This window comes from Mesoplodon bidens (assembly GCF_964165515.1).
Source record: "Mesoplodon bidens genome assembly, chromosome: 14".
Classification (NCBI taxonomy): Eukaryota; Metazoa; Chordata; class Mammalia; order Artiodactyla; family Ziphiidae; genus Mesoplodon; species Mesoplodon bidens.
In genome coordinates this window covers 69,310,634-69,337,171 of record NC_138170.1, presented here as the reverse complement: position 1 = coordinate 69,337,171, position 26,538 = coordinate 69,310,634, and the positions used below count along the sequence as shown (strand labels likewise).

Genomic DNA, 26,538 nt, shown 5'->3' with positions numbered 1-26,538 from the left:
TCTTTGTTTCCTTTTTCTGTGCCTCATCATGGGTAACTGTGGTCAGGACGCCTCTGCTCTTTGCCCCAAATACACAGATCTAAAATCTGTTGCAATGGTTCTATTTAAATTGGATCCATCCGTGCAGACTGCCTTTACTAAACATGTGTGTAGGAAGTCTTGGGAATGGATGAGTGCTTCTCAGTCTGCAGATCTGGGTGCAATGGAGAGAATGATTTCAGTAAAGCCAAGGAATTACGAAAGGGAGAGGGAAAGTAAGAATTTGGAGAAAGTCATTTTATTCCCGCAAGGGAGAGACATGCACTAGAAATTAAATGGGCACCAAGAAATCTCTTGAGGAGACTCCCAACTCAGCACCAGAAGATGTTCTTCATTATCAAAACCAGCTGCTAGATGCTTGGCCAAACCTAATATCACAGGCACCCTGGCAAAGAGGGCCCTGTGCGTTCACTGAGTTAGCCTGAAGGAGTTAGCATCTTTTAGCTTTTGCGTCTGGCATGCATGGCTCCAGTGAGAAGGGGTTAGAGTTTTACAGTTGGGAAGTGATCTCCCTGCCTAGTCAGGCTTCCCTGAGGCAGAACACTTTTCTTCCATTCACTAGGCAAAGCAACCAGCCGTAGAAGAGTTATTAAACAATTAAAAATGTGTTTTTATTGCTGGCACTAAATGTTGAAATGGAAATTGGTAGGGGAGGGATGGGGCAATCCTGACAAGCTGGAATTGCATTTGAGATCAAAAGACCAGTATGTAATTTCTTAGAACTGTTTCTAAAACACCTCCCTATTTTCACTGTTTTCTCCAGGTTTGGTATTGGAGACAATATTACCTTGGTTCAACAGAATAGAAAAATTCAGTGCTCGCTTTGGCAGCACATATACTAAAATTGGAACGATACAGAGAAGATTAGCATGGCCCCTGCGCAAGGATGATATGCAAATTCATAAAGCGTTCCATATTTTTTTAAAGCAATTATACTCCAATAAAGATGTTAAAAAAAAAAAGAAAAATTCAGAAGGCGATGTTTCATGTTTGTACATTTGGTGACTTTGCTGTATATAGTTTATCCATTGATATAAAATCATTATAATCTGCAGTAGACACGTCAGGTTAGGATGGAGAGAGTGGACAGGGCAGTGTTTTCAGGACTTACAGGCCCCCCATGTGCACTGGGATTGGGAGAGGGTGGACTTTGGCAAAGTGTTACTTAGGATGGTGTTGTATAATCCAAACTCACAAAGTTAATCAGATATACCTTTGAAGGCTTTGTCAACACAGTAAACAGGTCAGATATAAGGTCTTAGAACCTTTTTGTTATCAATTAGTCAGTTGGGGTCAGTACCTGGTGACAAGGTACCTGGTGACAAGGTATAGGAGCCAACTTGATTTAAAGGGGGTAATAATGTCTTAATTATAAAGTGCAAATCTAGGACTGCTCAAATCACCTAAACACATGGGAGACCCGTCACATTGGGGATATCTGGCTAGATGGCCAAAGTAACGCCATAGCCACTGTAGTCATCTATATAAAAAAATTTATATTCAAAACCTCATTTGCATATGAGGTTAAAATTTAAAACTACAGAATTCATCTGGTAAATGCATTTCAAAAGCAATATTGGAAAAATGGAAAATGAGGCAGAAAAATACTGGGAACATAATTTAGAAACTAAAACACCATCACACAACTATTTCTAGATTAAATAAGAAGTCTGAGGTAGAGGTTATCCATATATACTCATTAATTAGGTGAAAAAATGTAAAGAAAAGATACATTCTGAAACATGGGTACTTGAGTGTCAGTCTACATTATGTCATTAGGAAAAAAACAACAACAATAAGAAGGTCTCTGATACTCCTTGGTGACAGGGATTGAGTCTTAGTCACCATTATACACCACATACCCTAAACATGACTCTTAATCAATGGATAAAAAGACAACATTCCTGGTTTATGTTTGCAATTCTTCTTCCCTTTCTGGATGACCTCAGCCTGTCAGGTGGGTAAATAATAAGGCTTTTAAGAACTTGGTAGGATATCCTACAGAACAGAGCAGTGGGGTCTTGGTTATTTTACAGAAATTGTAACTGTAAGACAACAGCTGGGAATACAAAGAAACTCAGGGCTTGGGAATACAGTTCGAGACATCAGCTCATTCTGCTTAGGCCTTGAATGCAAATGTCAGAGGTACATGACAAGGTCTTAGGAATGCACATGGGACCTGAGCCAGGAACTCTAAGGAACACTGAGGGCAACCAGCTGACGGGAAAGCTTACTGTGATACTTAGGGGAAATGCATTCTGACTTCCCTTCAGTTTGCATAAACCTTTTTGCCTTTTACAAAAAGGGTACCTTCCCATCTATGTTTGGGTAATATTTGAGAACATTTTTCTGAAAGGTAGGTGAATCCCCTATGACCTTCTGTCCTGTGGGTGGACTAACCCCACAACGGCAGGGCTTTCAAAGCCCCACATGGCTCCAGATGTTACACGGGCCAAATGTATTTAAGTACCTCTCTGCTCTCTTGAGTGGCTGATTGGGTTGCTTAGCTGGATACTTGACAACTATTTGAAGGATTTGGGCCAGGTTTTACGCATAAGGTTTTCTTTAAACAAGACCCATTTAGACAAAATATTTCTCAGGAGAAATCCTGCTAACAGGGTTAATGAAGAAACACGTCCCAAAATACCCCAAATACCCAGGACCAAAGCTAGAAAAAACTCAACTCAGCTCAAGACTAAAAGAAGTGATTGTCTTGAGCAAGCCAAAAGTCAGTTTAAAACACAAACACTCCATTTACCCAAGTTGCTCAATACCCACTAGCTTTATTATTAAAGGACTGGTTTAGAATGGAGAAGTTGAAGAAAACTCTTCAAGCTGACATGTTCCTGGGCTACCCCTCCTAGTCTAGACCCTTGTCACTTCGGGTCTGGATGATTTCAATAGCTTCCTGTTCTCCTTTAGTTTCTCCTCTTCCCAACCTGCTATGTACATTTTCCTAAACTATTGTTTTCAAAACCTTTAAAGACTCCACTTTATCACAGGATTAAATCTACCCCCTCAGCCTGCCTGTTGAGGTACTCTACACTGTGATTTCCATTCTGTGTCATACCATGAAATACAATGGTTTCACAGTATAGACAGACCTTAGGAATTTATAGCATAAACAAATATGTCCTGGTATTGCTGCTACAGAGCTGGGTAAATATTTCTGTTCAGTGCCAGTCAAATCATCCAGGTGAGGACATTTAAATGCCAAGTGTGCCTTTGTCTGCTCTAGGGTGTAGGGGCTGTAATATATTTTTCACTAAAAATAGATAGTGAGGCCTGAATTATTCTAGATTTATTCAAGCCCCAATATACCAAACCTAGAGCTAGCTGCTATTTTATTGTTCCTAATAGAGTAAAATTATGGATTAGAGTTGGTTGATTACTTTGGTTTGCCTCTGTAATACTTATTAAAATAGGACACAATACTTGTTACGCATTTAGGTAGAATATTTGAAACTTGTCTTAAACTTTATATAGTTGAGAAATATTCATTTCACATAGCTAATATCCGATTTATAAACATTCTTATTAATTCATAAAAGCAACTATTCAAGGACATTAGTTCCAGTTACTAATTTTTTGTAATCAGGCTTTACACTAATTTAGATAACTTTTATACTGAATTAGGTTAACTTTATGGAGGTCTACCTGAAAACTGAGTCTGGGCAGCAAGAGTTAACCTTTTAGCCTCATCCTGTCTGACATCACAGGGAGGCAGAAGCTGAAGTGCAGGTGAAGATGGACAAGAAGAGCTGGGAGGTGGGAGGAGACCTGAGCGGCTGCTGCTCTTACCTTCAACAGCTTCATCAGCCCTTCCAGCTGGACCATCAGTTCCCGCCTGCTCTCCTGCAGCGCTGACATCCTCTGCTCCAGCTCATCCTTCCTCTGCCTGTCGGAGAGGAAAAGCTCATGAGAAATGAAGAGATGGAAGGGCACTTAGATCACAAAAAGACACTGTAATTTAAAAATATTAAAAATTGTAATGTGCTACTGAACAAATATAAAAAAAAAAGAAAATGAAGATAAAATGATCCTCAAAGAGTCGTCGAAGGTCAGATGAAATGGGTTTTAGACCTGATTCTGTTACTTCCAGTGTATGAGATGCTGAGCAAATCATTTAAGTTCCGATACTGGATATATAAAATGGTGATAATATCTGTTTTGCCCACTTTTCTTTACTGCTGTGAGAATAGTATGTAAAAATGCTTTGGAGGGCTTCCCTGGTGGCACAGTGGTTAAGAATCCACCTGCCAATGCAGGGCACATGGGTTCGAGCCCTGGTCCGGGAAGGTTCCACATTCCGCGGAGCAACTAAGCCCGTGCGCCACAACTACTGAGCCTGTGTGCTGCAACTACTGAAGCCTGTGCATATAGAGCACGTGCTCCGCAACAAGAGAAGCCACCGCAATGAGAAGCCCGCACACCACAACGAAGAGTAGCCCCCGCTCGCCGGAACTAGAGAAAGCCCACGTGCAGCAACGAAGACACAACGCAGCCAAAAATAAATAAATAAATAAATAAATAAATAAATAAATAAATAAATTTTAAAAAAATGCTTTGGAAAGTATACATTGCCATACAGTGAAAAAGTATTGTTAATATTATTAAAGTGATTTAAAAAATTCTTTAGGAAGCCAAATGCCTCACTTATACATAAAACTAGTCCAAATTTAAATTACCAGTGGAAAAACATGTATGAAAACTGCTCAGGGAAGACAGGGTTCAGGAGTCAGTGCTTCCAGAACCACACATCAAGTTCAAAAAGTATGACAGACATCAGGATGACTCTGTGTCTAAGAGAAATCTGAGGACAGATTTCTTGTTTCCCTGAGGACAGATTTCACGTCATCAAGTCTAGCTCAATCTGTCCGAAACCAAACTTGAGACTTTCCTCCCTAAATGGTTCTCTTCTCAATTTCCCTCTCTCTCCTACTTTTTCTTCTATCTGTCATGGCTGAAAAACTCAGTCCTCTTTGATACTTTCCTGTTCATTCCCTATATTCAATCAGTCACCCAATTCAGATGATTCTTGGAAATCACATGTCTATCTTTCTATTCCCACAGGTTAAATAAAAGATAGTGTTAATTTTAGTGACACCTATTTCCTTTGTTTTTCAACATGGTTGTTAGAAAAATTTTGGTACATATACGGCTTACATTATATTTCTATCAGAGAGTGCTGCTCCAGACCCTATCTACATTCCTAACCTTAGTTCCTTACTTCCCTTCCCCTTCCATGTCCGGACCTCCAGCCATGGTTCACTTCTCCCTAAGCAGACTGCATCATTTTACAAGTGAGTATTCCCTTACTCTCTTCCAAATGTTATTCACTCCTTAGTGTCCATCCCAAATGTCACTCTTTCCAGGAAGCTATTCCTGATTACTTCAGTAGGTATAGGATCCTGCTTATTTAATCACATAGCAATTGGTGCTTCTCTGTGGCACTTAATTTATTTTACCTTCAATTGCTGTCACTCCTACCATGATGCAAAATCCTTGAGGTCAGGGGATGATCTTACTCATCTTTGCATATATTTAATGATTAAGAGAATATCACGCATCCAGTGTGGACTCAATTAACATCTAGTGAACTTAATGAAATCATTATTTGAAGCCCTCCAAGGATTTCCAATGACCTATCACTTAAGGCTCTCAGAATCTGGTCTCAATTATCCAACTAATTTTATCTCCCATCATTGGCACTCTAAAGATTAATTCACTGGATGACTGAAAACAAATTCTTAGCTCCAAGACTCCTTCCCCTGTCTGAAATGTGTCATAGTTATTGGGGAATCTTGCTGAACCCCAACTCTGCTTCTAATCTTAAATGTTTTGTCCTACACGCCATTCAAACCACACCTACCTTTCATGGTCCAGCCCAAATTCCAGCACTTTCAAGGGTCAAATTGCTTCTTGCCTGTGTGTGTGTGTGTGTGTGCGCCTTTCCCTACTCACATTTCTTCTAATATCCATACTATTTATTAACATTGTACAATATTATTTAACTGACTAGCAGATTATTTTAAGTTTTGTTTCCAAAACTAGATTATAAATTTTTAAGATAGAATCATTGTCCTCTCGTCTTCATACTCCCTAAATTTCCAGTGCAGGTATAAACTCAATAAGGAGGAGTTGACTCATTCAACCTTCTAGAGAGCCTTTCTTCCCTGAACCCCCAAGCCTGGATGCAGTACTCTTTCTTTGTGCTGTGCATGCTCAAATAATTATAATATGTGGCAAAAATGAATGAACTACAGCTACATGCAACAACATGGAAGGCTCCTAAAGAGTAATATTAAGGGGGAAAAATGTCCCAGAAGACTACATGGAATACCATTTCTATAAAGCTCAAAAAACAAAAAGCAAAATTAAACACTTTATCACGTGGGCATACACACATACTTGACAATACTGTTTTAAAAAGCAAGGGAATTGGGACTTCCCTGGTGGCACAGTGGTTAAGACTCTATGCTCCCAATGCAGGGGGCCTGGGTTCGATCCCTGGCCGGGGAACTAGATCCCACATGCGTGCCGCAACAAAGTCCCGGTGCAACCAAATAAATAAATATTAAAAAAAAAAAAAAGCAAGGGAATGATAAACCAAATTCTGGATAGAGGTTAGCTCTGTGGGGAAGGCAGAAGCAAGGAAGTGGAATAAGGGGGGCACTTTTACAGATGACATGGCTTTAGCAATATATGAATTCTCAAGTAGGATGTGAGTTCCTGGGTGTTCATTTTATCATTATGCTTCATATCTCACACATTTGTCATATATTATTATAATGACAAATATATCATTAAAAATAATGAAGGGGAAAAGACAATCTTGGTGGTCAGGATTCATAACCAGTAACCCTAGGGATGAAATTCTCTATCTTGTTTTATTATACTAGCTGGGCATTGGCAGTTCCTGGATTCATGTATATTCATCAAAACCAGAAGGATGTCAGAACCTACAAATGAATTTTGCCCTTTATGTGTCTTGTGATAAACAAAAGTTCGTATATTAATATAGATGAATATACCAACTTCTTTCATGGCTAGTAATTCTGAGAAATTATTTTCTATTCCAAAACCCTAAAGAAACTCTCCTGCGTTTTCTTCTAGAAGTTTTAACATTTTTTGTCTCCGTGTTTAATCCATTGGGTGGTGTTTTTGTATATAGTGTGATGAAGAGAGCCAATATGTTTGTCCTTATGCATGACCAATTAATTCAGCAAACTTATTAGATAGTCACTCTTTTTTCAGTGGTATACAAGCTGCTTTTTTTTTTTTTTTTTTTGCGGTACGCGGGCCTCTCACTGTCGTGGCCTCTCCCGTTGCGGAGCACAGGCTCCGGACGCGCAGGCTCCGGACGCGCAGGCTCAGTGGCCATGGCTCACGGGCCCAGCCGCTCTGTGGCATGTGGGATCTTCCCGGACCGGGGCACGAACCCGTGTCCCCTGCATCGGCAGGCGGACTCTCAACCACTGCGCCACCAGGGAAGCCCTACAAGCTGCTTTTGAGATTAAATACTTTCTGATTTCTCAGGATTTAGACCTTCCTTGGATTTAGATTAAATTCCTGTTTCTTACTGCCTTATGTCACAGCGCTGGATTCAGCCCTTTGCCTACTAAATCTACAGTTTTTTCAGATCCCTCTAGCATAAAGAAGCCCTTTCAGCAATCCTAGTTCCAGCGATAGTTAAACTAAAGTGTGACAGTTTTTTGCTTTTCTAGATACGAAATAGTCACTTGTGCCTGAGCTGAGGTGGAGAAAGCAAACAGCTGTATCTTACACTGAGAGCTCAGAGTTATGCTCTACCTGAGTCAGCAGCTTTTGCTTTCCCATCCTCCCTAGTGTGACACCAACCATGCTGATATCTCAAATGTGTGACAGTGGACCCAGAGCAACCAAAATCTCAGCCCAGTTCCTAATAAATTCAGAAACTAAAATGAATTTTTAGGAGAATGGGAATCTCTGTATCTCTAATGATTTTCATCTGCGTGGTTTAAATTCTTGATGAGTTGACCTAAGCCAAAGGAAGCACTAAGAAAGGACATTTGGCTATGCAGAATCCCAGGTGACAGCGCATTAAAAATCAACGGCAGAGGGCTTCCCTGGTGGCGCAGTGGTTGAGAGTCCGCCTGCCGATGCAGGGGACACGGGTTCGTGCCCCTATCCCGGAAGATCCCACATGCCGCGCAGCGGCTGGGCCCGCGAGCCATGGCCGTGGAGCCTGTGTGTCCGGAGCCTGTGCGGTGTGTCCGGAGCCTGTGCTCCGCAACGGGAGAGGCCACAGCAGTGAGAGGCCCGCGTACAGCAAAAAACAAAAAAACAAACAAAAAAAAAACCAAAAAAAAAATCAACTGCAGAACATCAAATGTTACAACCTAAACAGAAATAACCCACTATTTGGAAATCTAGAGGTCTGGTGACAATCAAGTCACTCAGTTTCCATAATGTCTTCACTTACAAAGAGTATACACACATCTTTCTAAGACCGATAGGAAATAAGACCCTAATAACTTTGCTCAGATCACGCTCACGTTAGACCCTCTGGAAGATGCCCTCATTCCCTCCAAAACAGCACCAAGTGGGAGCTGAAGTTGCTCTCTACCCCCAGCCTGATCCTACGTCCTTAGTCTCTTGATCCTTGAGACAGTTTATACTTATGTTGAGGTAGAAGGTACCACAGCCACGGTGCAAGGGATTCCCACTTGGTTTCACATCTCAGAGGAGTTCCCTGTTTTGCCTATGAAGTGCAGGAGAACATACTCAAAGGACAGGGAGAGGGTTACTCCTGCCAGGAGTCTCTAAAGTCAGACTAATTTGCAACATAAGAAGATTGAGTGCAGCACAATGGTCTTCCTAAAGCAATCACAAAAGTATAAACACTGCAACTGATGTTTACCTAGTTCTGAAATGAAGGCAGGAGATTTCACAGTGATTAATAAAGGGGCTCAAACATCTGAAGCAGTAACAGAATGAGTGGAATGCTTTAGCTGTTTGTTCTAACATGACTAGTTATACCGATAAACAGATTCTAACCCACTAGTTTGGTTTCCTGAGATATGAATTCCTACTGTAGCAGATTATAACTTGGGGACAGTGGTGCAGCTTCCCCACTTACCTCAGCAGCCGCAGCTCTGCCAGCAGTGTGGGGTTCTGCTGGGCCTTCTCCGGGGTGGGCTGGGAAGCCTGCTCATGCTCCAGACGGAGACGCTGAATCTCCTGCAGGATCTCTCTAGAGAGATGGATGAAAAAGAGATGGCCACGTGCGGCTTCACAGCTCGCTCCCTCTCTTTTTTTTCCGTTAGAAATTTTTATTCTAGTCGTGCTGCCTCTACCAATCTTGTTCTGATTGTTTCTGAATGACCAAGATGTGAAATGGACACCGTCTTAAAATTGCTGCACTCGATGTTTCCTCAATGAAACAATCCTTTGCGGTAGAAAAAGTCCTACAAACCCTCTTCTCAAGAACTTGAAAAATTTCCACAGAAGAAAAATGACAACTATCAATAGAAGAGTCTGTTCCTGTCTGGGGGGAACTTGCAACCTTCTAATGCAAGTCTTGTGCTAACTCCCCTCAAGTCTTCCTCTGTCTCCCTTCTTCTCCTGAACCCCACTCCCACCCCGAGATCTGATGGTTGCCACTTCCTCCACTGTGCCTGTTACATTATGACCAATCTCCTTGTCCTGGTTTCTGCTTTTTCAGTGCACGATGGTGTGTTGTCTGGTCGCCAAGCCTGTAAATGGCTTTTCAGTGAGAGACCAGACAGTCGCGTGCTGCATCGTGGGCCAGGACAAGATGACAAGACAGAGCAAAGGCTCCTGGGAGTAGAGTGGAGAAAGGAATGGGAGGGGAACACACTGGTGGGTGAGAAAAAGAATCTACCTGAGAGCACCTGAGCGGGGTTTTGGACTACCAGAATGAACAGCAGGCAGAGAGATACAAATTAGTGTCCAGGGCATGTACTGGACTTGGGCTGGCCTATCTTCACTGAGGTGGGATCTTCCTTTGTGGTCAAAACCCACCTAGACTGCAAGGAAAATGAGAATCAGATACTCACGTGATAATCTTGGGCTTCAGAAACTGGCTTGACCTCTGCATTCTTACCTGTTTTTGTTTTCCAGTTCTGCAATAAGCTGTCTTTGTTGTTTGTTGGCATCAAAGTTAAAGCTCAAGTCGGTGGGAGGACGGGTCTAGAGTGAGGAAGAAGAAAGGTTTTTTTTCTTTATTCAAATATATCCAGAGGCCCAGATGGACTGTTGACTTTTTTTTAAAACAGATTTTTGAGGTATAATTTACATACCATAAAATCCACCCGTTTTAAGTGTACAATTCAATGAGTCTTCGTATATTTAAACAGTTATGCAAACCAATCACCACAGTCCAGTTTTAGAACATCTTTCACCACCACAGAAAGTTCCCTCATGCCAGTCTGTAGTCAACTTCCACTCCCATCCCCAACCACAGGCAACCAGTGATCTTTCTGTCTACAGTTTTGCCTTTTCTAGAAACTTCATATAAATGGAATCATACAACATGCAGACTTTGGTTTCTGGCTTCCACTTAGCATGGTATTTCTGAGGTCCATCCATGTTGCTCCATGCATCAGGAGTTCCTTCCTTTTTATTGCTGAATAGTATTTCATTGTTACCAGCTTTTGGTTATCACAAATGAAGCCGCTCTGAACTCTCATTTACAAATCTTTGTGTTGATATATGTTTTCATCTGTCTTGGGTAAATCCCTACGAGTGGAATTCCAGAGTTATATGATAACTCTGTATTTAACATTTTGAGAAAGTGTCAAACTGTTTTCCAAAGTGGCTGAACCATTTTACAGTCCTACCAACAGTGAATGAGGGTTCCAATTTCTCCACATTCTCACCAATACTTGTCATTGTCTTTTTGGTTTTAACCATCCTAGTGGGCGTGAAGTACCTAATTGTGGGGTTTTTTAAAAAATTGAGATATAATTTACATGCCTTAAAACCTACCCTTTTAAAGTATACAATTCAGTGGTTTTAAACTATATTTATGAGGTTGTGAGCCCATCATCACTATCTACTTCCAGGACATTTTTATCACCCCTAAAAGAAACCCACAGTCACTCCCCATTTCCCTTCCACCATCTTGTGACAACTTCTAATCTAATTTCTTTATCTATGGATTTGCCTATTCTGGACAGTTCATACCAATGGAATCATGCAGTATGTGATCTTTTATGTATGGCTTCTTTGACTTGGCAAATGATTCCAAGGTTCATCCACGTTGTAGCATGTATCAGTACTTCATTTCTTTTTATGGATGAATAATATTCCGCCATATGGATATATCATATTTTGTTCATCCATTCAACAGCTGAGGGACATCTGGGTTCCCATTTTGGCGGGCTATTTTGCATAATGCTGCTATGTGCATTTGCGGACAAGTTTCTGTGTAGAGACATGCTTTCATTTTTCTTGGGTATATATCTAAGAGTGGAACTGCTGGGTCATATAGTAACTGCCTTTTGGGCAACTGCTAAACTGTTTTCCTACATGGCTGTAGCAGTTTACATTCCCACTAGCAATATATGAGGGGTCCATTTTATCCACTTTCTGCCAACAGTTGTTATAGTCCTTTTTTTTTTTGTGGTACGCGGGCCTCTCACTGTTGTGGCCTCTCCCGTTGCGGAGCACAGGCTCCGGACGCGCAGGCTCAGCGGCCATGGCTCACGGGTCCAGCCGCTCCACGGCATGTGGGATCCTCCCAGACCGGGGCACGAACCCGTGTCCCCTGCATCGGCAGGCGGACTCTCAACCACTGCGCCACCAGGGAAGCCCCCTATAATCCATTTTTTTGATCACAGTAATCCTAGTGAGTGTGATTTTGATTTGTATTCCCCTAATGACTAATATGTTGAGCATACTTTCATGTGCTTATTGGCCATCTATATATCTTCTTTGGAGGAGTCATTATGGTTTTGATTTGCATATTCACTACTGGGTCTGACCCTCGTACCTCCTTGGAATACGGAAGTCAATCAACACAAAATAGGAAAATGGATGACTAGGTGACATTTCCCTTTTATTGATTAACCAGAGTGGAAGCTCTTAATGAAGGCTCTGGTATAGTTACACTTCACTCCAAGTATTCTTGGTTCTTCCCAAAACATGATCTACGATGAAGCAGAAACCTTGTTTCCTGTCTAGAGTTTAAAGATGCAATAAGTAATTCTTTTCATGTGAAATTTCCTAAATAAACAGGGGCAAAATAGCATAGCAAATCTGGGTGGGAGCCTTTTATCAAATTATCAAGTAATTTCCTTCTTTAAAAGGAAAAAAACTGACCTTTCTTCCTCCAGAGAAGAGTGGACCAGCAGTCAACTGAGCAAGTTCTCTATATATTCTATTCAGTCTTGTGAGAGCTTGAGTTGAACCTCAGAAAAATGGCTTGCCTCAGAGTAAAACTGCTATGAATAATAGGTTTACAATTCCTGAAGACTAGAGTTAAAACTAATGGCTCCTTATGAGTGGGACCAGGGAAAATTATAGATGAGGAAATGAGCTCTGAAAGGAATTTGTTTCATATAATGACAAAAAAACAAAAACCCTACAGTATTTCACTGGAAATTTCTAAAGAATCCTTTTAGTTTTGAGTGTCTGACTGCAATGCTGAAGCATCTTTCAAAGAGGAAGTTAACATAGGAATCAAGAATTATTATCAAGTGATTCCTAACCAGGAAAGATTCTCTGGCACCAAGAAGCATTGTTACTCAAATATAAAGAAGTAGGGGTGGAAAAAGATTCAAATCCTTAGTCAGCAGTCCCACCTGGAGCAGCCTGCACCCTAGCTCCTCCACCTGGACGTAACAGCGGGGAGCCCCCAGTGGACAGCTGAATGATGGCTTATTTCACCCAGACAAATGTCAAACACAGTTGAATGTACACTAAATAACAGAGAAATGTAGGATTTTATTTATTGACTATCTTAGACACTACAGTACTCCTTTAAAAAAAAAAAAAAGCCAGGTATCCCTTCCTAAAATGCCCCCAGGACACTGAAGGGAAAAAGAAGGAACAGTTAGTTTATAAAGACATAGATTACTTTAGCCAGAAGATCCCTAAAGATGATTTCTTCCAAAAATTAAATAGTTCATTCATTCATTTATGCAACAAATATTTTCTGAGCACTTAGTATGTGGTAGATACTATTCCAGAAACTAGGGATGCATTAGTGAATAAAATACAGCCTCTACCCTCATGTAGCTTACATTACATTGGGAGAGAATAATAAGTAAATAAATAAATATATGTAGGTTATATATATATATATATATATATATATATATATATGGCATCAGTAGTGATAAATTTGATGAAGGAATATAGGGTAATGACACAGAATAAACTGAGACAGAATATTTTTTAAATGATATAGTTATGAAAGACTCAATGAACTTAGGAAGCAAACCAGGTAAAGGTCTGGGGGTTGGGAGGGTCGGGCTTGCTGGGCAGAAAGAAGGGCAAAGGCCTACAGGTGCTCCAGGTTGGTATGTTCTGGTCAGTACTGATGGAGTGGCGTGAGCTATGAGGCAGGGACAGGTGATAAACTGGGAGGGCCCAGATCATGAAGGACCTTTTCATCATGCAGTGGAGTTTCCATTCCATTCCAAATGTGGGGTGAAGCCACTGTAGGATTCTGAACAGGGAAACATGGAATCAATTCCAAATAACATATGTACATACTCTGCCCTCAAGGAGGTGGAGCCTAACTCCCTGTTCCTTAAGCGTGGCCTGTCCATAGTGACTTCCTTCCAAAGAGGACAGTGTGGAAAGGGGACGAAAGAGTAACTTTATGTCGGAGAAGCCTGACAAAAGCTTCCTCAGCCAAGTGATCAAGGTCAACATCAACAGTGATAAGTTACGTTGACACTATATATGTATGATGTGACGTGAGGAAAATAGCACTTATCTCTTCCTCCCCAAAACCCATAATCCCAGTCTAATCATGAGAAAAACAGACAAATCCCCATTAAGGGACATTCCTCAAAACTGTCAAGGTCATCAAAAACAAGGAAAGTCAGTAATAAGCTATAATGGAAAATAATCCTATATATCGTATAGGATTATCATATATATTATCATATAGGATATAACTATATATATAGTTAAATCACTTTGCTGTACACCTGAAACTAACACAATATTGTAAATCAACTATGTTTCAATAAATAAAAAACAAACAAAAAAAACAAGGAAAGTCAGAGAAGCTGTCACAGACCAGAGGAGCCTAAGGAGATATGACAATTAAATGTAATGTGGGGGACCTCCCTGGTGGCGCAGTGGATAAGACTCCACACTCCCAATGCAGGGGGCCTGGGTTCGATCCCTGGTCAGGGAACTACATCCCACATGCGTGTCTCAACTAATAGTTCGCATGCCACAACTAAGGAACCTGCCTGCCACAACTAAGGAGCCCACATGTTGCAACTAAGACCTGGTGCAACCAAATAAATAAATATTTTAAAAAAAATTAAAAAAAAAAAAAAAAAAAAAATGTAATGTGGTATCTCGGATGGAACCCCAGAACGGAGAAAAGACATCAGGTAAAAACTAACAAAATCTGAATAAAGCATGGACTTTAGTTAATAATAATGTATTGATATTGGCTCATTAATTGCAACAAACATGCTATACTAAGGTAAAATGTTAATAATAGAGGAAACGGAACATGGGTTATATGGAAACTCTCTGTACTAGCTTCATAATTTTTCTTTAATCTAAAATTGTTCTACAATGAAGCTTATTAAAAACAAACACTGCTTTGGCTACTAAGTGGAGGATTTACTATAGTGGGATAAGAATGGAAGTAGGTGGACCACTTAAGAATCCAAGGGTTTGCTACTTAGTCGCATGTAAACCTTGAGTTACTTTATTTTACTATATACCTTTATTTTCTTGTCTGTAAAATGGGAATATTTATGGAAAGAGATGTGAAGAGGATCCCTTCCTCTGTTACACTAGTATTCTCTTAGGTTTAGGTAATCTCACAGAGCTCCATCATCTTTAATGAGATAGAGACACATCTGAAAAATACAGGATAAGGAACAAGACCCCACTGAGCAAAACTGGGCAAATATAAAACCAAGGAAAGCCAACACAGTCAGCAAACTGTAATCTGCTGGTATGCATTTCTGGAGCCTCCTAAAGAGAGACTGGAAGTTTCCCATCTGGATGAACTTGGCAGGATGAGTTCCAGAGAGGTATGCCTGATATCAACCAGACTTTCACTGCATCCCAAGGGCAGCCTTCCCATCATCCCAACCTCGCTTAGACTAACTGGAGGGCTATGGATTATTAATACCTCTCTCTCTCTCTCAAAAACCCAGTAATGTTTTCTAGGAGAGTGGTTCCCAAGCTAGCTGTAAATCAAAAGACTGAAAGTTTTTTTTTTTTTAACCTAAAATCAATGGACCCTACTAAACCCAGAGATTCTGATTCAGTAGGTCTAAGGCAAGGCCAAGAATCTACATATATTTTAAGTGTTGCACAAAAGATTAGAATATGTAGCCAGGTTTGACAATGACTATTTTATAGGGGTTTTAAGTCATTAAATGTGTGCAAAACACCACATGAAAATACTCTTGATCTTTAATTCTAAGAAGCCGTAAGGACATTTCTGGAATGGTGCATGGGTGGAACAGCTGACACGATGATGAGGCTGTGAAGTTCGGGACTGGGCTATGTGAAAAAAAAATCTCAAAAACGTGTAAATGTAGGTAGCATGACAATGGACAATGGTTTCCCTTTCCTTTCACCTTTCTTCCAAGTTTTCCATAATGAGTTTTTAATTTTTTCATAAAGAAAAAAATTTTTTTTCATAAACAAAAACTACCTGACTACATCTAATGCTAGTGATGTTTTGATGAAATTTAAGATTTGCTGTTATTACCATGATTTGCCACACACTGTATTTTTGTTGTTGTTGTTTTAAAATGGAATTTAGGCACTTCAGGAAAACAAATTAGCTCTCCTGGCTCATCTAAGCAACCTACAATTTCTCTATCTGAGGGTCTGCCTGAAGAGGTTTCAGTGGCCGTGTCTGTCACCTGGGGAGACGTGAGGGTCTGATGCTGGAGCATTTCACAGGGTGTAATGCCGGCTGCTAAAATGATTTAATGGTCTTTCTTGTAGAAGGTTTTTGAAAAAAAAAAAAATCAATACAAAGCCTATCTGGCAGGCTATAAATAAATTCTTTTGAGCACTACACCCACTTTATGCAAAGCACTTGTATCAGTGAGAGATTAGCAGATTAGAAGTCTTCTGTTTAATAGAAATCTAGTTAAGAAGAATCCTTCCTGAGAGACCCAATATTTATAAGATAACTACACTTAGGAAAATAAACTGAAGATGAAAGGGGCCATATCAGTATTTAGTCTCAAGACCATTCTAACAATTATTTTCACATGAATTAGAGAACTGGCATCAGAAACTATCAGGTGTAAACAGATTTATCTTGTTTGCAGTAAAGGAGTACTAGGATCTCCTTTTCAGGGTCAAACGGCTTTGGAGCTTTTATTTACAAATTTTAAAAAGTACTATGTAAAGTCAACAAGACTATATAATGGTATTACATAGTACTTTTTAAAATTTTAAATTTAAAAATTTAAAAATCCACCACAATGCTATTCCATTTCAAAAAATTTAATTAATGTTATTTATAAATTTTAAGTTCTAAAATAACAAACATTTGTGACTGATTGAGGGCATGTGTAGGGTTTAACTAATTAAATAAAACTAGTCTTTTTCCCAGACATTTTTCCCCCCATTCTGTTCCATTTCACTAACCTTTAGAGTTGGAATGTTAAGAGTCAGATGTATGACTTAGTATTAGATTCTCAAGGAAAAGATTTTGAAGACTAAACAAACCCAAAGGAATAAATTACGTTTTGAGAGAGAAACAAAGCAAAACTCTCTATTGACAGCTTTCATAAGTCTATTTCCCTGTGAAGAAGTAAACAAAAATTAGTACACATTTCTAAAACTAACACTGTAGAATATTGTCCTGCGAGATCTTGGCCTGCCTGTCCTAATTCCACTCCAGAACAATACTGGACCTAATGGTTTGTGATTCTTATAACCTCTCTAAGAATTCTTTGCCTGCCCCAAGGTCATAAAGATATTTTTCTGTTTTCTTTTAATAGCTTTATGGTTTTAGCTTTTACATTTAAAGTTTATGATATATTTCAAATTGGTTTCTATGTATGGTGTGAGGTAGGGGTAGAGCTTCTTTCTTTTCATACAAACAGTTGTTCTTTCTTTTCATACAGATAAACGGTTATTCCAGCAGCATTTGTTAAAAAAGATTTTCCTTTCCCAATTGAATTGCTTTTGTGCCTTGTTGAAAGTCACTTGACCTTATATGTGTGCATATATTTTATGGATGATTTGCTTATCCTTTTGCCAATACCATACTTTCCTGATTACTGTGGCTTTAGTCTTTTTTTTTTTAAAAATTTATTTATTTGGCTGTGCCGGGTCTTAGTTGTGGCACGTGGGATCTTTAGTTGTGGCGTGTGGGATCTTTAGTTGTGGCATGTGGGCTCTTCTAGCGGGCTCTTAGTTACAGTATGTGGGATCTATCTAGTTCCTTGACCAGGGATCAAACCCAAGCCCCCTGCATTGGGAACATGGAGTCTTAACTACTGGACCACCAGGGAAGTCCCTAGAGTAAGTCTTGATGTCAAGTAGGGTTGAATCCTCCAACTTTGCTCTTTTCCAAAACTGTTTTGGTTTTCTAAATATATTTGAAAATCAGTTGGCATTTTGATTGGTACTGAATTTATAGACCAATTTAGGAAAATGTACCATTTGACTAATACTGAATCTTCTGAATAGGGCTATACCTCTCCATTTATTAGGTTTTCTTTAATTTCTCTTAGCAATATTTTATAGTTTTTCAGTCTTGAACATCTTTCATTAAATTTATCTGTAAGTATTTGATGGTTTTTAATGTTACAGTAAATGTTATTTTTCCTAAATTTAATTCTTAATTGTTCACTGCTAGTAGATAGAAATACAATCAATTTTTATATACTGACTTTGTATGCTGCAACACTGCTATAAAGTCATGTATCTGTTCTAGTAGTGTTCTTGTAGGACTTTCCTTAGGACTTCCTATATAGAATCAGGTCATCTGCAAATAATGACAGTTTCACATCTTCCTTTACAATATTTATGTCCCTTTTTTCTTGTCATGCTGCACTGACTGGGACCCCCCAGGACAATTTTGAATAGAGGTGGTGGAAGTAGACATCTATGACTTGTTTGCAATATTAGGGGGAAATATTCCAAAATTTAACCTTTGTCATATAAGCTATAGGGTTTTTGTAGGTGTTCTTTACCAGGTTAAAGGAGTTTCTTCTACTCCTATGGTATTGAGAAGTTTTATCAAAAAGGGGTATTGTATTTTGACAAACTTTTTCTGCATCTATTGAAATATTATAATTTTCTTCTTTAAATTGCTAATATGGTGAATTACGTAGGCTGATTTTCATGTGTTAAATGAATTTGCATTCCTAGGATAAATCTCACTTGATCATGGAGTATTATCCTTTTATATATTGCTGAATTCAATTTGCTAATATTTTGTTAAGGATTTTTGCATCTGTGTTCATGATAGAACTTGGCCATCAACTTTCTTCTCTTGTAATGCCCTTGTATTATTTTGGTATCAGGTTATAGTGGCCTGATAAACTGACTTCTTTCTCTATTTTCTGAAAGTTTGTGCCAGATTGTTATGATTATTTCTTCCTTAAACATATGATAGTATTCAACAATTAAGCCATCTGAGCTTAGAATTTTTATTTATTTATTTATTCATTTATGGCTGCATTGGGTCTTTGTTGCTGCACACGGGCTTTCTCTACTTGTGGCGAGCGGGGGCTACTCTTCATTGCAGCGCGCAGGCTTCTCATTGCGGAGGCTTCTCTTGTTGCAGAGCACGGGCTCTAGGCGTGCAGGCTTCAGTAGCTGTGGCATGCGGGCTCAGTATTTGTGGCTTGCAGGCTTTATAGCACAGGCTCAGTAGCTGTGGCACGTGGGCTTAGTTGCTCCACGGCATGTGGGATCTTCCCAGACCAGGGCGCAAACCCGTGTCCCCTTCATTGGCAGGTAGATTCTTAACCACTGTGCCACCAGGGAAGTCCCTGAGCTTAGAATTTTTGAAGTTAATTATTAATTCAATTTCTTTAACAGATTTAGGACTATTTAGATTTTCTATTTATTCTTATGTCAGTTTTGTTAAATTATATCTTTCAAGAAATTTGTCTACGTCAGCTAGGTTGTCAAACTTACTGGCAAAAAGTTGTTCATAATATTCTTATCATCCTTATAATGTTTATAGGATCTGTAGTATATCCCTTATTTCATTCCTGATATTGGTAATCTGCATTTTTTTCTTTTTCTTTTTGGCACTACGCGGGCCTCTCACTGTTGTGGCCTCTCCCGTTGCGGAGCACAGGCTCCGGACGCGCAGGCTCAGCGGCCATGGCTCATGGGCCCCGCCGCTCCTCGGCATGTGGGATCTTCCTGGACCGGGGCACGAACCGTGTCCCCTGCATCGGCAGGTGGGCTCTCAACCACTGCGCCACCAGGGAAGCCCTTCCTTTTTTTTTTTAACTGAAGTATATAGTTGATTTATAATATTGTGTTAGTTTCAGGTATACAGTATAGTGATTCAGGGTTTTTGCAGATTATATTCCATTATAGGTTATTATGAGATAATAGGTATAATTCCTTGTGCTACATAGTAAATCTTTGTTGCTTATCTATTTTATGTATAGTAGTTTGTATCTGTTAATCCCATATCCCTAATTTGTCCCTCCCTGCCTCCTTCTCCCCTTTGGTAACCACAAGTTTATTTTCTATGTCTGTGAGACTGCTTCTGTTTTTGTATATACGTTGATTTGTATTATTTTTTAGATTCCACATATAAGTGATATTGTATAGAATTTGTCTTTCTCTGTCTGACTTATTTCACTAAGCATAATATTCTCTAGGTCCATCCATGTTGCTGCAAATGGCGATATATTTTTACTTATTTATCTATTTATTTACTTATTTATTTATGGCTGCATGGGGTCTTTGTTACTGCGCGTGTGCTTTCCTTTCTCTAGTTCTGGCGAGCAGGGGCTACTCTTCATTGTGGTGTGCAGGCTTCTCATTGCAGAGGCTTCTCTTGTTGCGGAGCACAGGCTCTAGGTGCACGGGCTTCAGTAGTTGTGGCACATGGGCTCAGTAGTCGTGATGCATGGGCTTAGTTGCTCCACGGCATGTGGAATCTTCCTGGACCATGGATTGAACCTGTGTCCCCTGCATTGGCAGGCGGATTCTTAATTACCGCACTACCAGGGAAGTCCCACAAATGGCAATATTTCATTCTTTTGTATGGCTGAGTAATATTCCAGCGTGTGTGTGTGCGCACTAATCCTATCATCTGTTGATGGGTACTCGGGTTGTTTCCATGGCTTGCTTATTGTAAATAGTGCTGCTATGAACACTGGGGTGCATGTATGTTTTCGAATTAGTGTTTTCATTTTTTCCAATATACACCCAGGAGTGGAATTGCTGGACCGCATGGTAGTTCTATTTTTAGTTTTTCAAGGAACCTCCATACTGTTTCCTATAGTGGCTGGACCAATTTACATTCCCACCAACAGTGTACAAGGGTTCCCTTTTCTCCACATCCTCCTTCCTTTCTTCTTGATCAGGATTTCTCTAGAGGCTTATTAATCTTATCAATCATTTTAAAGAACCAAATTCTGGTTCTTTGATTTTCTTTTATTGATTCACTTTTAAAGAGGATACTGTAGATAAAATTAAAGGCCACTGCAATCCCTTCCCTAAACCAATTCCCCCACCTCCTGTCTCTGAGATATCTACTCTCCTGAGTTTCATGTTTACCATTCCATTCCACCTGTATATTAAAGTAATGCAGGCTTCCCTGGTGGTGCAGTGGTTAAGAATCCACCTGCCAATGCAGGGGACACAGGTTCGAGCCCTGGTCCGTGAAGATCCCACATGCCGTGGAGCAACTAAGCCCGTGCACCACAACTACTGAGCCCGTGTGCCACAACTACTGAAGCCTGCACGCCTAGAGCCTGTGCTCCACAATAAGAGAAGCCATCGCAATGAGAAGCCCGTGCACCGCAATGAAGAGTAGCTCCTGCTCGCCACAACTTGAGAAAGCCTGCAGACAGCAATGAAGACCCAATAAATAAATAAAAATAAATAAATAAATAAATAAAGTAATGCAAATTTCTGCTACTCTACTGGAATCCTCTATTTACTCACCATGTTTCCTGCCTCTGCAGCCAGCCGGGCAGCATAGCGAGCTATAAGCCGGTGTTCCTCATCCAGTCGGCTAGGACTGTCCAGGACACTGCCAAGGAGATAAAAATTCAACAGGTATCTATTAAACATCCCCTACTCTTGCTTCTCTCTCAGAAAGAACAGATGGGAGAAACACTTGTGAAAAAGAATGGTAACAAAAGAAATGGAGACCTGAATCATAGATACTAATGTTTTTCTGAGACAAAGAGGATTTAGAGAAATGACGAGGCCACGCATAACATTTCTCTTCGGCAGTATATCCCTGTTGCTCTCACACCTTCAGAGGGGACACTTCTTTTTGAATGCAAGGGCTGAGAAAAGACAGGGCATCTATAAAGCTTGAGGGAGTGATTTCCCACCAACTGTTTTAAGAAAACCTCATGACTTTTAGATATAGGTCTTGAATTCAAAAAGCCCAAAGGAAAACTAAAGCATCATGAAAAACAGAGGGCTGAGGAAAAGTACCCTTAACACTGGCTGAGCAAAACTGAGGAATCTAAGCTAGGGCAGGCTTACAATATGGTAAATTTGGGGAAGATGCCGTCAAACGTTCCCCTTCAATGCCTCTTTCTCTTCTTTTACCATGCTTGTTCTACAACTGGAGCCCCATTTTAGGGTGAATTAATTTAGTTCATTACTCTTAACAAGAGTTCCAGCATTCTAAAAATTTAGAGATCCAGTAAGGTGGGACATCAGAAAGTGCCGTACCTGAATAAAAGAAGGGCTCTTGGGCTTCCCTGGTGGCGCAGTGGTTGAGAGTCCGCCTGCCGATGTAGCGGACACGGGTTCGTGCCCCGGTCTGGGAAGATCTCACATGCCGCGGAGCGGCTGGACCCTTGAGCCATGCCCGCTGGGCCTGCACATCTGGAGCCTGTGCTCCGCAATGGGAGAGGCCACAACAGTGAGAGGCCCGCGTACCACAAAAAAAAAAAAAAAAAAAAGAAGGGCTCTTGAGCAGGAGGCTCGCTCTGTGTATATGTGCTGCTCACATGGAACTTCTTGCTGATTATGATTGACATCTTTAATTTAGCATGTGATGTCAACTGCTATTTATTCATATCAGGGCACTCCTAGATTAATCGGGACTGTGGCTATGTAATTCTTCTTTGTTTAAGTCTGACAGATGTTTTAAGACAACAATAATAATAATGATGACTAAGTGATGAGAGATGGCTGTTGTGGCTTGCTTCTACTTTGGCTCTAGGTTCTTGGAGTTCCACAAACCCCTGACTGGAATTTAACAGTATGACAAAATATGAAATATGAAAAAAATTAAAGAAATGAGTTCAATATTCATCAAATCTTGTTATAATTACTGAGGGGAATCTGGGAAGGATGGAGTTAAATCAACAGAAACCTGTCTGGACTTTTCCTGTATGAAATCAACTATATTTTTCCTAGATTTTTTTATTTTTTTAACCATCCTATATTTCTATCTCTGTGTTTTTTTTTTTTGTTTTTTTTTTTTTTAGCGGTGCGCAGGCCTCTCACTGTTGTGGCCTCTCCCGTTGCGGAGCACAGGCTCCGGACACGCAGGCTCAGCGGCCATGGCTCACGGGCCTAGCCGCTCCGCGGCATGTGGGATCTTCCCGGACCGGGACACGAACCCGTGTCCCCTGCATCGGCAGGCGGACTCTCAACCACTGCGCCACCAGGGAAGCCCTAGGATGGATTTTTAAAAAATGTGCTGCCACTGTCACTGCCTTCTGGCAATGACACTTCTCAACACCATATAATTTTAGGTGTGCAAACGTCAGTCTCTAGCATATATAACCATTTTCTCAAAAGATGATCTTGTAATAAGAACCTGCTACCATCAGTTGACTTTAATACTTTAGGGTCAAGACCCCAAGGTCAGGGCTGAACTATAATACTTGTGCCTTAAAGATGTTTGTCTGAAATAAAAGGACTATCTTTCTCTTGTAAATAACAACAAAATGAACATTTAACAACACAAGTGGATACTATTATGGAGGGAACGGCAGCTTAAGAAGTGGGACTTAAAGTGGCTGACCTCTGTTTTCTGGCAAGGGACACAATAGGTTTCTCTGTGCAGAAGAGCTCCTGCTTCTCCACCACATTCCATCTCCCTAGGAAGGTCAATTTTATCTGTCATTCATACCCGAGTGTGGATGACATGATTGCTTTAACTGGCTATGCTTTCAAGCCAGAAACTAGAACTTTATGTTGATGAGAGGTTTAAAGGTCAATGAAAACTATGAGGGAAATTAGAAAGGTTCTTTATTCTTTTGCTTGAGCTGATTTTCATTCTCAGAATTAGTTAGCCAGGAAATTTCTGACTTCTTTGAGGAAGTATGAAGCTCAGTTCCTTAGACTATAAATCAAGAAGAGATGCAGTACTCACCCAATCCTCATGTTCTTCCAAGGCTCCTGGCCACCAATTCTTGCTCAGGGAGCCTAATCCCTAAGCCATAAGACTTGAGGATCTCAGTTAAACTTAGCATAAATCTTCCTGGGCTATCAGGTAGCAGTGTCTGTCTAACATTCTGCTGCTATATTCACCATGGAAATTTTTAATAACTTGGACAATTGCCCTTACTGATAATAAATAAGCTGTCCTGCCAGGGTTAAGAAAACTCTCTTCCTAGAGACCAAGGGGCTGGGATAGAGTGCTCAGAAATCATCTGCTGGATGAGGAGACACTCTGTGATACAATGCACAATTATCAGGCATCCCTCCTACAGAATAAGACTATTAAACATAGTTGGGAGGTAGGAGAAGCCAACAGTCTAAGGCTTTAAAGATAGGTAAATGCCTAAAAGTAATAACGCCACTTGGTCATACTGGGAAAACTATGCGAAATGCTATGAAGTACAATACTTAAAACAGTCCTTTTCAAGGATATATATTTTATTTTATTATTATTTTTTTAAATTAATTAATTAATTTATTTTTGGCTGTGTTGGGTCTTCGTTGCTGCAGGGGGGGTTTCTCTAGTTCTGGCGAGCGGGGGCTACTCTTCGTGGCGGTGTGCGGGCTTCTCACTGCGGTGGCTTCTCTTCTTGAAGAGCACGGGCTCTAGGCGCACGGGCTTCAGTAGTTGTGGCTTGCGGGCTTTAGAGCACAGGCTCAGTAGTTGTGGCACACGGGCTTAGTTGCTCCATGGCATGTGGGATCTTCCCGGACCAGGGCTCAAATCCATGTCCCCTGCACTGGCAGGTGGATACTTAACCACTGCGCCACCAAGGAAGCCCCAAGGATATTTTAAAGTTGATTAATTTATTTTTCTGTTATCATGGCAAGTAAGAGCTTCCCATCAAGCATTGGCATGTTAAGGACAAAACTAAGATCAAAATTTAAGGCTCCAGCCTCTCTCATGTGTTTAAGTTTATAAAAATTATAGTTTTCTCTCTAAGAATAAGAATCTCAGGTTGTGTGGCACAGAGACTCTGCTGCTCTGTAAAGGGGATTATTTAAACCTTACCTGTCATTCTCCTTGCAGAATGGTGGCAGGTGTGGGCATGGACTGGGCAGGTGGCTTTGGGTCTGCCTGAATGTAATGGCACTTTGTTTGGTATTAACTCTTTTAAAGGGTTAACTTTGCTATAGTTAGTGGTTATAGTGGTTATCAAATGTTTTTCCACCATAATCCACTGAGGGATCAGTCATATTCCCACATTAACAGTAGTTTCCAGGGAAAGAGGTATGTGGGTCTATTATAATACATATAATTATTATAATACACAGAGGTATATATAGTTTGGTAAAAGTCTCTCAGGTGACAATAACCCAATACCACTGTTGAAAATCACTGGGTTAAATAATCAACAATGATAGGTTTTGGGGAACAGATGAAGATGCAGCATGTAAAGATGTAACAAGGTGATGGTGTCAAAGCCCCCACATAAGACAAAGTGTGTTGACCAATCCTAAACTTTGAATGTCGACAGAAAGATTTCATTATTTAGGCAAGAATGAACAGTAAGAGTTTTTGCATCAAATACCTCTGTGAATACACATCTTTGGGACCGCACATTTCTCTGAGGTTTATACACTCTTTTAAGTGTAATCTGAAGGAAGGGAACTCCACTTTAAAGAAGAATTTCTGACTATATCTTTAGGTAAGTGCCTAGGTTTGGCAAGGCTCCTTCTCTTTTAGAAGCCAATGCTTTAGCAATTATTTAAACTCCGCCAAACATAGCTGGTAGCTTCTCAAGAAAAACCCCACATGCAGAGCTTTTTCCAGCTGGCAACCCCAGGTTACAGAGCTCTCCCGCCCTTTGATCAGCCCTTGGCCACCCGCCTGCTGCTGCTCTACCACTGACCGTGCACAGTGCTGCAGACGGGCCACAAAGGAGGCTATCAGCGCATGCTCATCAGCCAAGTGACTGGGTATATCCTGGCTATACTGTAACCTAGGAACAACGGAGGCAAAGACAGCAAGCGTGACACAAACACAAGCAAGAAATGAACATGGATTAAAATGGGCAAATGTCAAAGAAAAATAGAAAAGAAAATCATAATAAGGAAAACAATAAAAAACCACAATGCATAATGGAATATGCTGTTAGACCATAGGGAATACATCACACAAATCCTTTAAACAAAAGCAATCCCTTAGGAAACAGCTTTGGCAGACTGACACTATAGCCCTTGAGAAGGAGAAACCAGGGAGGAGCCACCAAAGAGCCTTGCCCACCACTTCTGGGCTCTGCGATGGATGCACCTTTTAGGAAATGCCCTCTGGCAGGAAAACTGAGGGAGAGCGGTTCCATTTAATCACTAAGTGGCCCCTTAATGCTTCTATAGCTTTTGTCGACATGTAAGAGTTTTCAGTGTTACCTCATAATACCAGTTAAACCTTTTTATTTCTATAAGGACACTGCCTTTAGCATCATTCTGTTTTCTCCCATAAAACTGGTACTTAAACCAAACTTGTTAGGATCGTATTTAATTGTAAGACAATGTTGCATATAATGAGTGAGGCTCTCTCTTATAGATGTATGGAAGGTCCTTAAGCACATGATCTTTTCTTTTTTAACTTTCTACTATAGAAGTATTAAAATGTGTGCAAAAATAGAAAGAGTAACCTAATGAATACCCTTCATGTACCCATCACCAAAGTTCAACAAAAATGAACGTTGTCAACTTGTTTAATTTATTCTT

At 40.3% G+C, this 26,538-nt stretch overlaps 1 protein-coding gene across 11 annotated transcripts in view; it reads right to left on the bottom strand.

Moving 5' to 3' along the window:
* Nucleotides 1-26,538, bottom strand: part of DTNB (dystrobrevin beta) — a 283,356-nt gene that overhangs the window by 39,353 nt on the left and 217,465 nt on the right. For all 11 annotated transcript variants that reach the window (XM_081253610.1, XM_081253609.1, XM_081253605.1 and 8 more), the window contains 5 exons: nucleotides 25,698-25,787; nucleotides 21,373-21,460; nucleotides 10,148-10,233; nucleotides 9,161-9,274; nucleotides 3,841-3,937 (listed from right to left, as the gene is read on the bottom strand). In XM_081253610.1, coding sequence (XP_081109736.1) covers nucleotides 3,841-3,937; nucleotides 9,161-9,274; nucleotides 10,148-10,233; nucleotides 21,373-21,460; nucleotides 25,698-25,787 — 475 coding nt within the window. The remainder of the gene's footprint in view (nucleotides 1-3,840; nucleotides 3,938-9,160; nucleotides 9,275-10,147; nucleotides 10,234-21,372; nucleotides 21,461-25,697; nucleotides 25,788-26,538) is intronic.